This window comes from Strix aluco, chromosome 2 (assembly GCF_031877795.1).
Source record: "Strix aluco isolate bStrAlu1 chromosome 2, bStrAlu1.hap1, whole genome shotgun sequence".
In the NCBI taxonomy this organism is placed as follows: domain Eukaryota; kingdom Metazoa; phylum Chordata; class Aves; order Strigiformes; family Strigidae; genus Strix; species Strix aluco.
Window position 1 is genome coordinate 7,740,149 of NC_133932.1, and position 14,796 is coordinate 7,754,944.

General features: G+C 38.3%; 1 protein-coding gene across 7 annotated transcripts in view; it reads right to left on the reverse strand.

The window, feature by feature from the left end:
- The window catches only part of KPNA1 (karyopherin subunit alpha 1), a 54,175-nt gene that overhangs the window by 13,807 nt on the left and 25,572 nt on the right, over positions 1 to 14,796 (reverse strand). For 4 of the 7 annotated variants that reach the window (XR_012621187.1, XR_012621188.1, XM_074809545.1 and 1 more), the window contains exons 7-13: positions 12,786 to 12,818; positions 10,582 to 10,670; positions 9,259 to 9,411; positions 8,613 to 8,712; positions 7,890 to 8,053; positions 6,998 to 7,076; positions 3,981 to 4,106 (exon numbers count right to left, since the gene is read on the reverse strand). Coding sequence is in view for 5 of the 7 variants with exons in the window: in XM_074809545.1 (XP_074665646.1) it covers positions 3,981 to 4,106; positions 6,998 to 7,076; positions 7,890 to 8,053; positions 8,613 to 8,712; positions 9,259 to 9,411; positions 10,582 to 10,670; positions 12,786 to 12,818 (744 nt within the window). In the remaining 2 variants the exon portion in view is untranslated. The remainder of the gene's footprint in view (positions 1 to 3,980; positions 4,107 to 6,997; positions 7,077 to 7,889; positions 8,054 to 8,612; positions 8,713 to 9,258; positions 9,412 to 10,581; positions 10,671 to 12,785; positions 12,819 to 14,796) is intronic. The other 3 variants (XM_074809555.1, XM_074809563.1, XM_074809571.1) reach the window with 3 other exon arrangements.

A 14,796-nucleotide genomic window follows, 5' to 3' on the forward strand; every position in this document is an offset into this window, starting at 1 on the left:
TTTGTCCTCACAGCTACTAAAACAGACTAGGCTTTTATCTCCATTTTAGCACATGACCATCTTCAAGAAACACTTTATCAAACAGCATTTACCAACTTCAGAAATTATTTTAAAGTGTTTTTCAGCTCAAATGTTTACAGTGGTTTTGACATTGCGTAGTTGTCTGAAGTAATACCTCAGAGAAGGAGTTTTCTGAGACAAGCAGACACATCAGCTCTGGAGCTAAAAGGGGGTTTCATCACACCCTGCATCGCACATGACATTCTCTAGGTTCAGACTAGAAACTAAAGAATTAGAGCCTTTCTGGAATTTGTTAATACATCTGCGATGAAACCTTCCTTTCAACATGAGATTATCTTTGCAACTACACCTGCAATTGCCAATTTTACTTCCAAGAAGCAGTGGCCTCGAGATCTCCAATCAAGCATGTTGTAAACACTCTCCAATGTCCTTTACTTCACAACTTTCCTCTAACTGGCCTCCTTGTGCAGTTCCAAAAATCTAAGCTTCATGACAGACATGATTTGCAGTATGTCATAATTACCAGGATAGTTATCTCCTGCTCAGAAATAGAAACATTCTTCTTTTAATCTCATTTTTACAATTGCCAGTATAGATTAAACTGGGCATGCACTTAGGGCAGCCAGCATTTCACTATATAGCATATGTGTGCTCAGAGTTCAAAGGCAGCTCAATTACTCTGAATGGGGTCTGTGGGATTCTTAAATGAACTATAGCTTTCACTTTTGAGAAGCTGCTTCTCACATTTTTTCCCTGGACTCAAGTAACACATCTACATGCTTCCAACCTTGTCTGTGACATATTCTAAGACAGCTGCTTTAAGATGGATTCTTTTAAATCTATGTGTATTTTGGCTATTTGGTTGACCCCGTGTTTTCTTCCTGATGCAAGAATCCTGAGAAAGCTTCTGTCCACACAACCACAACAACAATTTTGTATGCAGGTAAGGGGGTTTTGTACTTGTAGAGAATCACCTGCTAGAAATGAAGGTGCAATATTAACGGTTCATGCTATGAACCGTTAATAACTTCCCTCTCCCTGCCTTCCCACATCAGAGCCATTCTAACCTGTTCTCAGTAGAAAGAGGGTTGGATCTAAACTGGTGATAAGACACCCCAAAACCTTTAGAAACTACTAAACACACACATGCATAGATGTACCTGATGATTTTATTTAGCTAGATTAGGCAAATTTTGTTTTAACAAAGAAGAGATTATTTTACCCTTACTTGTTTTCAAATGTGACAACAGTTTAGAAAACAGGATTACCAAGGGTATAGTTAAGACTGTCCACCTAAAGCCTCACTTTTACATGTCTGAGTAGTGGATACCAGGTGTAAGAATACTGTGCAAACAAGGACAGGCACTTACTCCTTCACTTGAACAGGACGATGTGGTACAGTGAATACTTATGTAGAAGTCACAGAAGTGAATACACTATCGAAATAGCTTCTGGTGCACTAGAATTTAAGTTACCTCAGGACTCTTCACAACTGCATCTTCAGTGGATCAAGAATATGAAAATAGAGATCCTAAAGTTTTGAAAAAATACTCTAATAACAAACTTTCTATTGGCACTTCTGATACTTATTTCTTTATGGAATGACTTGTGCGGATATCTGATTTTCTCAAACTCTTCTTTTTCTTAAGTCTGCAACATTCCTATATGATTGTGCATCCTGAAGCAACTCTCTGGTATGAGTTGGGAAAAATCACAAAGTTAAGAAAATGTATTGGGCTGGATTGTTCCCCAGAACCGTCTTAGACTTCCCAGGAAAAGCTGAAATGGCCTTATAGAGAGAAAATACTGCTCCTCCCTGTTTCTAAGGTGGTAGCAGCATGGATAAAGCAGCCAAAAGATTCTTCACTGCAAGAAAAGCAAGGCAAAAACATTTTTACCTTTGTACAAGCAGTAGTAACTACCTTCTCTGCACTGCTAATTGCACAGCAATTACAACTGCTGATGCAAGAAAAAACAGTGGTACAGTTGCTGATTTTACACAGCACTTTTTGTTAGAAATTCAGCTAATCCACAGATTAACACACAAGCCACAACAGAGGCAGAATCAAAATTCTTGGAGCTCTACCAAGGTTAGATTAAGTAACCATATCGTCCTCTGTATCTGACAAAACACATGATTTTTGATGGTAAAAGTAAAATCTTGACTGAGAAAGCCAGAGCAAATACAACTGTAGGAGGTTTCTTTGCTCACAGTTCCACTTTCATCTTAGTCACATCGTTACATCAGACAAGAAGGACCTACACAGCTTTCCATCTTACTAGGTTTTGTTTTCTTGCCTACTCATTTCCTAACATAAGAATCTCTGAAGTTAGATGAGCATTCACTCTTAATTCCAGGAAGTTTAGCAGAGACCGAGTTATCTTCCACAAAAGTCTTAAATTCCTATGCTTTGAGATGAAGATGAAGACCTCATTTAAGGTATTAAGGCTTTACACTGCCCCTTCAGCAGCTGAATGGTCTTTGCAAGTGCCTCCTGCAAAGGATATGATATACTTTTCCTCAGGAAAACCATGCAACCTTTTTACAATCTCCTGCGAGTTTTCTGCAAAAAGAGAAGTAATTCCATCCCTTCGGCGAAGAGGGAAAACCACTTCATGCTAATTGTGATCATAGAGAATGAATATTCCAGAGCCATCAGATATAAGGCTAGCAAGTGTCAGGCTGTCTTCCAAGGAAAAGGATATGGAGGAAAGAAGTACTCCTTGGCCACTTTTGCCAATGTATTATGGGACTTGGTTTACTTTCTGTGCGAACATGCATTGTTTCTGCCTGGTTACTAATGAGTGAGATAAGTATTTCTGATATTTAGTACTTCTGCTATTTATTTCTATTCCTCAAAGAATATACCTTCAACTGCCCTTTCACGCACCCTCTGCCATCTCTGAAAATACTCTCTGTATCCAGTGAGGGAGAAGAGCATTGAGAAACGTAACTTCTTAAATTTGATTTACATGAGGAGACTTTCATTCAATTGACTTGATGGGAACCTTATATATTTATCAGATAAAGCCTGGTTTCAATACAATCTGTTTTTCCATCACTTCTAAAAAAGAGAAGGCATTGTCCTTGAAAGACAAGCATAAAACTCCCCTAGTATTAGCTGTTCTGAAAACACTCCATATCCAGGGAAAATAAAATATATTTATCAGCTTCTTCTTTATCTAGTCAAAGAAAAACTTTTCTTCGGGGAAGAGATAGTCAATCTCTCATTTATAGCATCTGGAGACAAGTCCTGGGATTCTCCCTGATGACTGACACTAAGTCCAGACTCAGAATAAAGATGTGGTCTTTTGGAGGCCTAATTGTAAAGGCTGACAGAAGGGAGTAACACTTTGATTTGCTTCTGTGTGCTACCACTTAACATGAAGGGATTACAAAATTTGGTATAAACAGAAAGGACGAATCCCAAAGCAACATGTTAGATATTCAGTTTAATAAACAGCAATTCTAGATTTGGCTAAGCACAACTGCCTGTATCAGGAATTATAAGAAAATATAAACAGGAATAAAGAAAGTATTTTACAATGTAGTTGTCCACATCTGGTGGTGAAGTTATTTGATTCTCAAAGTTTGTAGCTTACTCTTTTCATACTTGAGAATTTCTGTATCTTAGTGATTGTCAAAGGCATGAAGCCAATTATTTAAGACAGTATGAGCTTAGCCTCATGTTGTCATTCTCTAGCATGACCATCTCCGCCCTTATAATCTGTAGATGATTATAAAATTAAATAATTTGAATTTGAGAGATGACTGGGCCACTGAAATATTCTAATTATGCACAGAGCCTGTAACATATGACTACTTATATGTAATTATATATCTGTGACTGTGCATGCATATAAATATGCACTTTATACACAAAAACCAGTGTACCGCCTGATGTGTGTTTCTTCTAGCCTGCAAGACAAAAATTACTGATCATAGCTGAAAAGGTTACCTGGATCTGGGCTCTGTTTCCAGCTGTTATATTAGATATTGTCCAGCATGCTTCCTTTTTGATAGATTCTTTTGGGCTGCTTAACAAGTGCAGTAAACTCTGCAGGGCTGAACAATTCAGAATTACCTGAATACAAAAGAAAAAAAAAAAGGGAAAAAAATCCACAAAAACACAAACAAACCACACCTTAGAGGATATTTAGGATAAAGAATCACAGGAACAAGAAATACAATGTCTTCAAAATCTAAAAAGCATATCCCATCAGATGACCCCAAAAAACTTAAAAAACCCCCAAACATAAACAAAACAAAAACAGCAAGATCTACGAAATAAATGTTTGCAGAAAGCTAATGAGCAAAACAGCTGAGTAATTCAGGTAAGACATCATGCCTTCATTATGATTTCAGTGTGACCTGAACACAAGAAGACACATTACGACCAAACAAAAATGACAGTATTTTGCTATTGGCTTGTTTTCTGTATTTTTTTATACTTGGAAGCTCCAACTACTTCTGTTTTCCGTATCAGCTGGCACAGTGGGGCAGACTGATGCCAGCGTTGTGTCCAGTGACATTATGAATGGGCAGTTCTTATTAAAAAAACAATTGTAAAAAATTGCCATTTTACAGAGCAGAAAAGTTGCAGGAAAATCTGCATTTCCAAAAATCAAAATTTTAAGTGCCCAAAATACAATAGAAAACGCCCCAGAACTGTTATTAAATGTTACAAGATAGAATATTTAATTATGTCATGTGTGACAGTGAAGGGCTTTTTGACCCTCTAAGAGGACATAACAGGATTCAATGACTCAAAAATTAAATTTTTTTTTTCTTTTTAATTAAATTCCAACTTCTTACAAGTAAGTCGGAAACTGGAAGAGCCTACCAAGAAGCACAGTAGTTTTTTGCCTTGTATGGCAAAGGCAGTCAGCTTAGAAAGAACAGTGTGGTAATAGAATTTTATGAGAAATTCTTCAGTTTGTGGGGGTCAAAAGGATGAGAGAGTCAAGCTGAATCATGGTGATGACTTCTGATTGTGGGATCTGTGGACTGAATTCTCTTGCTCATATCCCCACACAACACACACCTCGACACATATTCCTAAAACCTTTCTACTCCACATTGATTAAAAAAAGCAAAGATTATGGTTCAGCATTTTATCAGGTAACTGCTGGGACAAATTATCTTTTTCTGGATGCATACTATCTATGAGTTTGGCCATCTCCAAGCACTGGCAATTAGTAGTTGGAAATGAGATGTAAAGCAAAAGTGGGTTTGTGCTCTGAGGTTGTACAGGGAAGTTTCCAGGCAACTGGTCTTCTATGTTGCATTCATATTCAAAAATGTATCAAACATCAAAGCTGGGCTCTTCCTTCTGATTAAGGATTTTTATAGGCATTCTGTACCCCTCTTCAGCATACAGCACAATCTGCAGACAGGACTATAAAGCTATCCTACTTACACAGTTCTCTAGAATTTTAGGAAAGCTTACGCTATGCTCCTCTGAAAAAACTGTGCCCAACAAAAAGTTTAAACATTTTCTTGAATTAAAATCTAAGATTTATGCAGTATTTAATAACCTGCATTACATGTGATTTAGTGATCCTTTGTGGATTTGTTTTTCATGAAACTATGAAATCACAAAACACGCCTCAATCATTATGACTGATCTGCAAAACAGATGCCACTGAAAAAATACAAGAATGCCTATGCAATTCAGCTACCAAAAAAATATTGTAACAATCAAAGAATCGTGTTAACCTCCTCCTAGCAATAAGATATTCAGTGTCCTGTTGCCGCTAACTCATCTTTATCTCTGATCTGTCACAGAACTACAGAATTCCGAAGGATATATTTATATATATATATAAAAAAATAAGCATTGCAAGAAGCTTCAAGATTAGGAACCCAGATTTTAACTTTGGCATAATTTACATGGAAGGAGCAATTTAACACTTTGAACGGGGAATCATAAGCTTCATGCATCGACACCTCACTGAGTCTCTTTTCTCCACACTCTTCACATCATCTCATACCTGTAACTGCTACCACTGCCTCCACTACACACACCTCCCCACCTCCCAGCTACTACCACTTCTTGATCCCATTTCTGCTATCAGCTTTAGCAGAGTCAACAGCCTGCCACAGCAAGCCTCTTTGAGCCTGTCACTTCAATCCAATTTGGTTGTGCATTTCCCAGACAGCTCTGGACCACATGGGCATGCTTTTTAGTTTGTGAACTAGAGATGGAGGCCAAGAGTCAGTAAAATTTCAAAAGCTGTAGCCTACTCTGTACTTTTCATAAAGAAGTCGGAAAAAACTTTAACATAAGGTACAACAGCAGAAGCCCGGAACTGAAGCTTCTGCCCTACATGTAAAGAGAGACTGCCACCAGCCAGTGGATCACAGGTAACACATGTATGCAAGGCACAGACTCTCTGCTCCCACAGATTTTTAAAACTGCTGGGAGCTGCTGTCTCTTGCAAAACCTACCAAGAAGCAGGATGACAACCTAGTGCCTCTGAAGCACCAGATTTCCTGGCTCCCAGTTTAATTCCAATACAGTGGTGGGAGTCATTGCCTCCTATCAATGCTTCTCCAAACACATGCCCAGACACAGCTACATACCATCGAAAATCTGACCAGACACTCGGTTTTGGTATATTCATCATAGACTGTCAACAGCATCAAATGTGACAGGCCTTCGATGGCTCTACCACGGCACATTATTCAGCATAAAATTCAGCCTAAGAGGCAGACTTGCTTTAAACAAACCAGGAAAAACAACTCAAAGGGTAATACTCAACTATATACAAATCCCAGACATAGCTATGTAAGAAACACCAGTTTAAGACTGAACAGAAAAACTATGAAAACCACCACGTTTTGAGGCAACTAGTGTCATCAATCCTTCACGTTCAAATTCCAAAAGGAACAAGAGGAGGTGCCTGTGAATAGGTTACCACAACTAACAGAAAGATGAACTGCAGTACAACACAAGAAAAAGTGAATTCATACCTGGGTCTGGATATCATCTCCTGTGACAATGTTCCCAACAGCTCGTAAGGCAGGAGATACAACTTTGTAGTCATTGTGCCTAAAATTACCAAGGAAAGATCTAAGTGTTAACCATCCTGAAGCATCTCCATCTTTACATTCTCAAGGAAGGAACACCCATCAGCCAGGAGAAAACTTCCCTGCTAAACCTGACTTAACTCTCATATCTGAATCAAAACACTCTTTGACTTTAAACTAATGGTAAGCCTTTCTAGGGTTTCTAAATATTTAGGCCTTTAGATATCATTCAGCAGCATAAAAATAAAAGATTAAAAAATGCAGTTACTTCAGAATATAGGCATCCTTGGGAGGGAAAAAGTAGAAACACTTAATGTAGCATGCACAAAGGCAGAGAACGAGACAGAGGAACACTGATAGACGCTGCGTGTTTAACCCATACAGCTGTTTGACCATCGTCCATCATCATATTCATCCCTCCATCATCATTGTTAAATCAGGATTGGAATAGGAAGGGTGAAGTAAGAAATTTTTTCTCAAATTAAAACACTTCTTTATAAAAAGATACCTTAAGTAATACATTCTATTCATTAATGCAGCATCCAATTTGCTTTAATCTTAAAAGCCAGTATATATTCAGATTTTATAAAAATCAGCTGTTATGTGCAGGAAAAAACCTCTTAAGAAACAGCAAAACTAGTATAAGAAGAGTTCCATTGTTTCTGTTACTCATGACAAATAGAGAAGACTGAAGACAGATAGGTAAAATTAAAACTCAAATCTTGCTTTCTGGAAATTACTACATCTCAAGACATATCTAATTAAACTTCCTATTGCTGGAATCTTGGTTTTAGGGAAGAGTGCATAATGCATTTGCTCAGAACAAGTTTCTTACATTAGCAATTCCACAAGTCTTCTGCAGACTCCTGCATCAATCACAGCCTGGATTTTATCATTGGGGCCATCAGACAAATAGGACAAAGCCCAGCAGGCATCAGCTAATACATCTGTATCGTTAACAAAGAGCAGCCAGGAAAGCACACTAAGACAAGGTGAAACCTGTAAGACATGAAGAGGAGATACAGACATTGTGCAATTAAAACGGCCAGAAGATGTATTAACAAGTCAGTTAATTTTGTATGTGACATTACAGGACAAGGCACTGCCATCTCAAAGATCAATACTCAGAAAATTTCAGACCTAGGTAGTGCTTCTGTGCAGGGCTGTAGCTACATAAGCACAGAGGAGCATGTCAGCAGAAAACACTGAGAATTCTTCAGCCTCTACAGTACAACGTCTGGCAACTTAAACTCATAATTGTCTGCTAAGATGTGCCATACTTTGCACTACAGGAGCCAAGACGTACAGAGTTTTGTTCTGCTGTGGGATGGACTTCTCCAGTTCAGGAACAGTAACAAAAAGCTAGGAGGCAGCTATATTAAAGTAGTTTATGCAGTAGTTGTGAATGTCTGCCCAAAGGAACATTCAAAAATTTCATGTGCAAGAAGCCCATGCAAAATTCTGAAATGTTTCTGCTATTTAGTTTAAGTTTCACCACCCTTATTGCTTATTTGGCTACCATCACCTCACAATACATCTCCTTTGAAACACCTCTTACCTTGGCAAAATCTGGAGGAGGATTTTTCCCTCTGCAGAGGTTTGATAGAGCCCATACAGCATTTCGGGTCATAGTGAGACGGTTCTGTTTTGAAAGCAATCTAAAACAAACCAACAAAAAATTCCAACCTTTGCTTTTTAAAAATCAAAGCCAGGCAACCATGTAGGGCCAACCACATGAATCATTAAAATAAACTCAGGACTACATTTTAACATACACCAGGGCAAAATATGCTAGATTTTTTTTCCTATAAAACTACATCCTGAGGAAAAATATGTTTGTCAGCTGGATACTAACACATGTGCTAGACACATGAATCTTAGTATCCTGACAAGAACAATAATCATTACACTAAAAGTGTGTTCATTGAATTGCTTAGATACTGATGTGGCAGATTAACAGTCATAAGGCACAAGAACTGTGACAAAATTAAGTAGAAGGAAGTGCAGGTAGTTCTGGAGAATACTCTTTTCGCTCAGCTGCATTTTTATGTCAGTCTCAGACTATCAGCCCCACTTTTACACTTTTCTACGTTAACTAGGGAAGGAGAACAAAACTTATCCTCAGGAAACGTGTGTAATTGGGTTTAGGGCTTCCCAAACATTCAAGACAGTCACATATCTCACAGCAAGCACCATTCACAGACTTTCTGTGCACACTGGCTCCAGTTCTGGCATACGAGAGCCTTGCCCACTGGATTCCTGTTAGAACACCATTCTGCAGACCACCCCAAACCAGTCTCTTCCTGCAGTTGTTAAGGGGTGGCAAGACACCAGCTGCAGGGTTCAGCTTCTGCTCCCTAAAACAGAGGAAGCCCAGCAACGTGATGAACTGCAATATTGACACCTTCATGAGATCTGTACACCAAAACTGCCCTCTCACATTAGGACTATCCCTGGCATCAGCCACTGTTACACTGTGAGTCCCCTTATGTGAGATCAGTCCTAGCACTGACAAAGATGCATGTGGAGTTCATTAATTAAGCCACTGCGAAGCCTCTAAACAAGGCATCTTCCTGACAACTTAGGAAAGACTAGCCACAGTGCTCTTTGGCCTAGGAGGAATGCAGTAAGGCAAGACCTAGTTTTTCCACAACTGTAACAGCTCAGTTTCTTTTTCTCATAGGCACCCCACACTGTACCAGTGTCTTTACGAGAGCACTGGAGAACTCCACTGCTGCAAACAGAGTTTGTGAAGGACAGAGACCGAGTAATCCTAATTTGGACATGACAGCACAAAATGGTGTCACTGCTTCAGCAATAATATGTTCCTTCAGCAGAGGACCATCAAGATAATTAGCAGACTAGAGAAATGACACACAACAGGAGGGTTAGAGACCTGGATTTGTTCAGCCTTAGAAGAAGACTGTGTAAGGGGAGATATAACTGCTGCCTACAACAGTTTAACAGGTGGATACAGAAAAAGAGGAAGCCAGATCCTTCTCAAAGGGGCACAGTGACAGGACAAGAGGCAACCATCACAAAGTAAAACATAGAAAATTCTGGTTAGGTATCAGAGCACTGTTTTTCACCATGCCATGGTCAAATACTGCAGCAGGTTGCCCCAAGTGGTTACAGAATCTACCTTTAATGTTCCAAATCTGACTAGTTAAGTAGCTGAGCAATCTAATCTGATCTCACCTGCTATGAAGAAGGGCTTTGCCTAGATGACCTCCAGAGGTGCCTTTCAACTTATGTTATTCTATGACTCTATAATAAGCCCAGGCATCCACCCACTCTGTATAATAAAATATTATATCTACTAAATATAGTAGAATAAAATAGTTCCAGCTTAGCTACTCCTAAAACATGTAATGGAGCTAAATTGGAAACAAAAGTAGTTTAGGAGCTCCCATTAAAAAGTCTGATTAGTCCATAATAAAATAAATCATTATTATTCTTCCAATGCAAAAAACCTTCAGTCTTAACACTCAAGCAAAATTCTGGAAAACACGTTAAAACAGACTTACTGCAATAAAGGAGGCAGGATATTACAGTCCAATACATAGTCTCTGCACATAGTGCTGTCTCCAGCAATGTTGCCAAGAGCCCATACTGCCTGCAATGAAAAACAGAATAGTAATGGCTTTTATTCTCACAATTCAACCAGTTCAGTGTATGTATTAGAGTGGGAGATACTCTGTTCTCACTGTTAGATCCTGGACAACGTACAGAAGGGGAATGCATTCTGGTTCAGTATTACACATATAGACCTGAGTTCATTATATGATTCAGGAATATTTACACAGATCTAAGAGGAATACAGCCAACACGTATGTCTCCAAAGGCTTTGCAGGCAGACATAACCTTGCTCTGTCCACAATGTAAGAGATGAGCTTATCTTCTCAGGCTTAGGAACATACTAATTCTACACTCCCTCCTGGTTCAGAACTGGTTCAAGTCCAGATGTTCATAGAACATGTCAAGTTTGTATCTATCCAAAAAATGTGTGTGGAACAGCCCATATTAGTATTTCCTAAGAAGCCATAAAAGCATGCGTCACTTACACAGTCATATTAAGAATGCCAACACCAACTAAGATGAAAATGAGAATCTATATGCAAGATAAACCAATATTCAGAATCAAAGAGTTCAGATGGACAGTGGCATATATTCTTTAAGAGAAAACTACACAAGACAGACCAGTGTTGCCTATTAAGACATATGCATGGCAAAATGCAACAACAGGTATTTTTTCCCTTGGACATCAGTACTACTGTAACCCTTCATTTTGAGAAGAAAAGATCTAAAATACCACAAGATAATTAAAGAAGCATGAAAACCACCTTCTGTAATATGATGAGAATAAAAGATTTAATTGGTTTTGATTTATATGTTTAGGTCAAGTGGTGATTTATATATCACTGTCCAGTAGTATGAGAGCTATAACTAAAAAAATTAGAAGTAGTCTGTATGAAGTATAAAAAACATTTTATGAATTCCATGAGATTTACAGACAATATTTTGTCACACAAGAAAGTGTATGGAACTCATATTTGCTATTTATTTCAAGTTAGCAGAAGGCTAACTACCAAATAGATACATGTATCTACTTATTTGGTAAGACCCATACAATGTCTACATAATCACTGGAAATACTTCCAATACTGTATGTAGAAGACAAAAGCAATCCTATTTATCATGGACAGCAGCTGGATGTCCTCCCCAAATTTCTCTTCAGTTGAAGACTGTGTATTTATCTGCAGTAAAATGTGCTACAGTGCATAACTATTTCTCCAACTGAATGTAGGTAAGTTTCCCACACAAAATAAAGATGTTTTTCTCTCTGTATCTCTACTTGAAATAAACTACTCCTCTAAAAAAAATTGACAAAATAAGCCAAATTTGTTACCTAAAGGAAATTCTTGGATAATCTGAAATAAACCTATTTATTCATTATCCATATGATGTCAACTGATTTGTGCATTAGATTTCTACTGTAACATGTTTTTAAATGGTGGCAAAAAGATGCTACTTTAGAAAGCAAAATCCAACCACTGCAGAGGCCTAAAACCACTAGCAAATCCTGCAAAATTAATACAGCTAGATCCAAAATGTAGATCCAAAATGTAGATCCAAAATGTAGATCCAAAATGTAGATCCAAAATGTAGATCCAAAATGTAGATCCAAAATGTAGATCCAAAATGTAGATCCAAAATGTAGATCCAGATGTCAGCTTGCTAGATACAAAATAAAAAGATTCCTCCTCTGTACCAGTATTACCAATAACACCATAGATTGATCGGAAGTCCCTAAACTGCAAGTTGGTAAGAAACTAGGAGACTATTCTGGGGAAGGATTAGTTTGTTTTGTTCTCCTACTGTTTTCCAGGCTTCTGCTGTCAGCTGCAGTCAGTGACAGGGCACCAAGCTATACTGACCTTTGCTGTGAAGCAGCACAGCCATTACTATGCAATGTCCCCCCCCAAACTGATCTTAATCATGAAAACTTACTTTTCATTCCAATTCTTATTATTTTACAACTGTTGTGACAACAGTTTGTTTGAAATAAAGTATAACCTTGGGTCTGGCAGCCTCATGGACTCAAGATGAAGAAGTCAGCTACTGGAAAAATTTAGCTCTCTTATGTCTCTCAAATGTCTCTCGGAGACATTTTGCCTCCTGCAAAATGTCATTTGTATCGGAATGATAAAAAGCCACACTCGTCACTCACTGTGATGCTTGTATTTCTGCTGCAATGAGAAACCTGCGGAATGAATCAAAGATTTTAGCTGGCCCTGAAAAAATTTGTGGATCATCTAAAAACATTTAGGGGTGAAAATGTTAGAATTTCCAATAATTTTCTTTTATTGAACACGTGGGTAACTTTGTATGAAGATACAATCTTCTTGCCTGGACACCCTTACACATGTTAAAACACCCCTGGAAGCCATATTTCACTTGTCTGTGGACTTTTGTTTCTGCCATTATAGCAATATCTATTTTTAGGGTTGACAACAGTGATAATCACTTAATCCAAGAATCCATTCTGACCCTGAACAACAGACTGCTTTTGCAACAGCAAATCTCACATCAAAAAGTCTGACCAGGGGAGTCAAATAGCATCTCTACTGCTTTCCCAGTCTTGATTTTTTTTATGGCAAGAGAAGTCTGGCCAAGTAGTCTGGTATCACAGGACCTGGTAAGAGAGAATGTTGTAAGAAATCCTTGTAATGGTAATGACTGATAGTACACAAGATGCAAAGAAATTGAAATATCTTTAGAAAAGTATGCAAGGGTTCATTCAACAAGATATCTTTCCTTAAGGAATTACTTCAGCTCTTCAGATAAGTGAGGAACATAAGTAAAGCTCATTTAAACTCTTCTCGTCAGACACTGCTATAAATACAAAGCTCTGTCATGGTTCCCACAGATGACATGTGAACTGGTGTCTTCAGGGTTTGTTTGTCTGGATAATGTTCAATGATTTCCACTGCTGCTTCTGCACACTCCTCAAAACACAAATGGCTTGCTTCCCATAACATTTTGGCTTCATTCTACACATCCCAAATGTTTTTATCTTCTTTTCTGGATAGTTGCAGAAGTAAAAGGATATTTAATTCCATTAAATTTCAGAGTTTATGAAATTTAAAAAAAATTTTACTCTAAAAAAATTCCATTTCAGTACTTTCCAATATCTACATCCAGACCTGAAGATGAAAAGAACCTGTAATTTTAAGATGTGTGAGCTGACGTTTCAACCAACACCTTGAGTAGCAACGTTGTGTGTGAACTGAAAATGCAAATGCTGCCTTGTCAATTGACAGCATCTATTTTTATACACCTGTATAAATTTCCATTCACTGCTAATAGTGGAGTAGGGATTGTTGCAGGTCTCCAGTTTATTTTACTCATCATTAAACTCCAGTGTTTCCTCCCGCAGTGCTGGACAACTTCAGTAGCCAGTAAAGCACAAGTTTTGTAGAGTATTGCTGAGCCATATGATGCCTTCTGCGAATAAATAATCCATGTGTTTTCTGACAACCTTCCACTTTCCCCTGATTCTGAAGGCTCTCAGCCATTATTTCATTAGGCCTTCGGATATTTAAACCAAGTGCTAAATCAATCAACAGTGCGTAAAGTCTGTGCCTCTTGGAGAAGAAGAAATACTATCAAGCGTGAATCAACACTTTCTATACTTTTGGCCACTGACTTGGGAATGGATCTAATGCTGGAACAAAGATGGTGAAGATTAGCTTGCATACAACTGTGACTGGATAAGTGGACACAAGGAAGGATACCAGAAGGCCAAATCTTTAAGGGATTACTTCTACTATGTCCCAATACAGAAAACACCTTTCTTTCAGTGGCTGGGGTGGTCATAGTTCCTTATTTCTCACATCTCATCCATCCAGAGAAGGCAGCTCATATTCATGCCTCAACTGTTTTTCCTGATTTTGATTATTAAGACCTAGTTAGAAGGACTGCTGATGTAAAAGCGAAACAGAACTTGGACACCAGACTCACAGGTCACCTCTGCCAAACAAATGATGGTTACTAAAAGGAACAGCAATACAACTAGAAATGGAAAAATACTGAGGGAAAAACACATTGGTTGCTTTAGCTGAAAATGCAAACGTTTCCAAAGGAGAACAGGGCAGCTGGGGATGCTCCTGCCACCGGCTGTCCAGCAGAGCACAATGACACGTATCTGTCACTGTGACACAATCTCCATCATCTCAGGC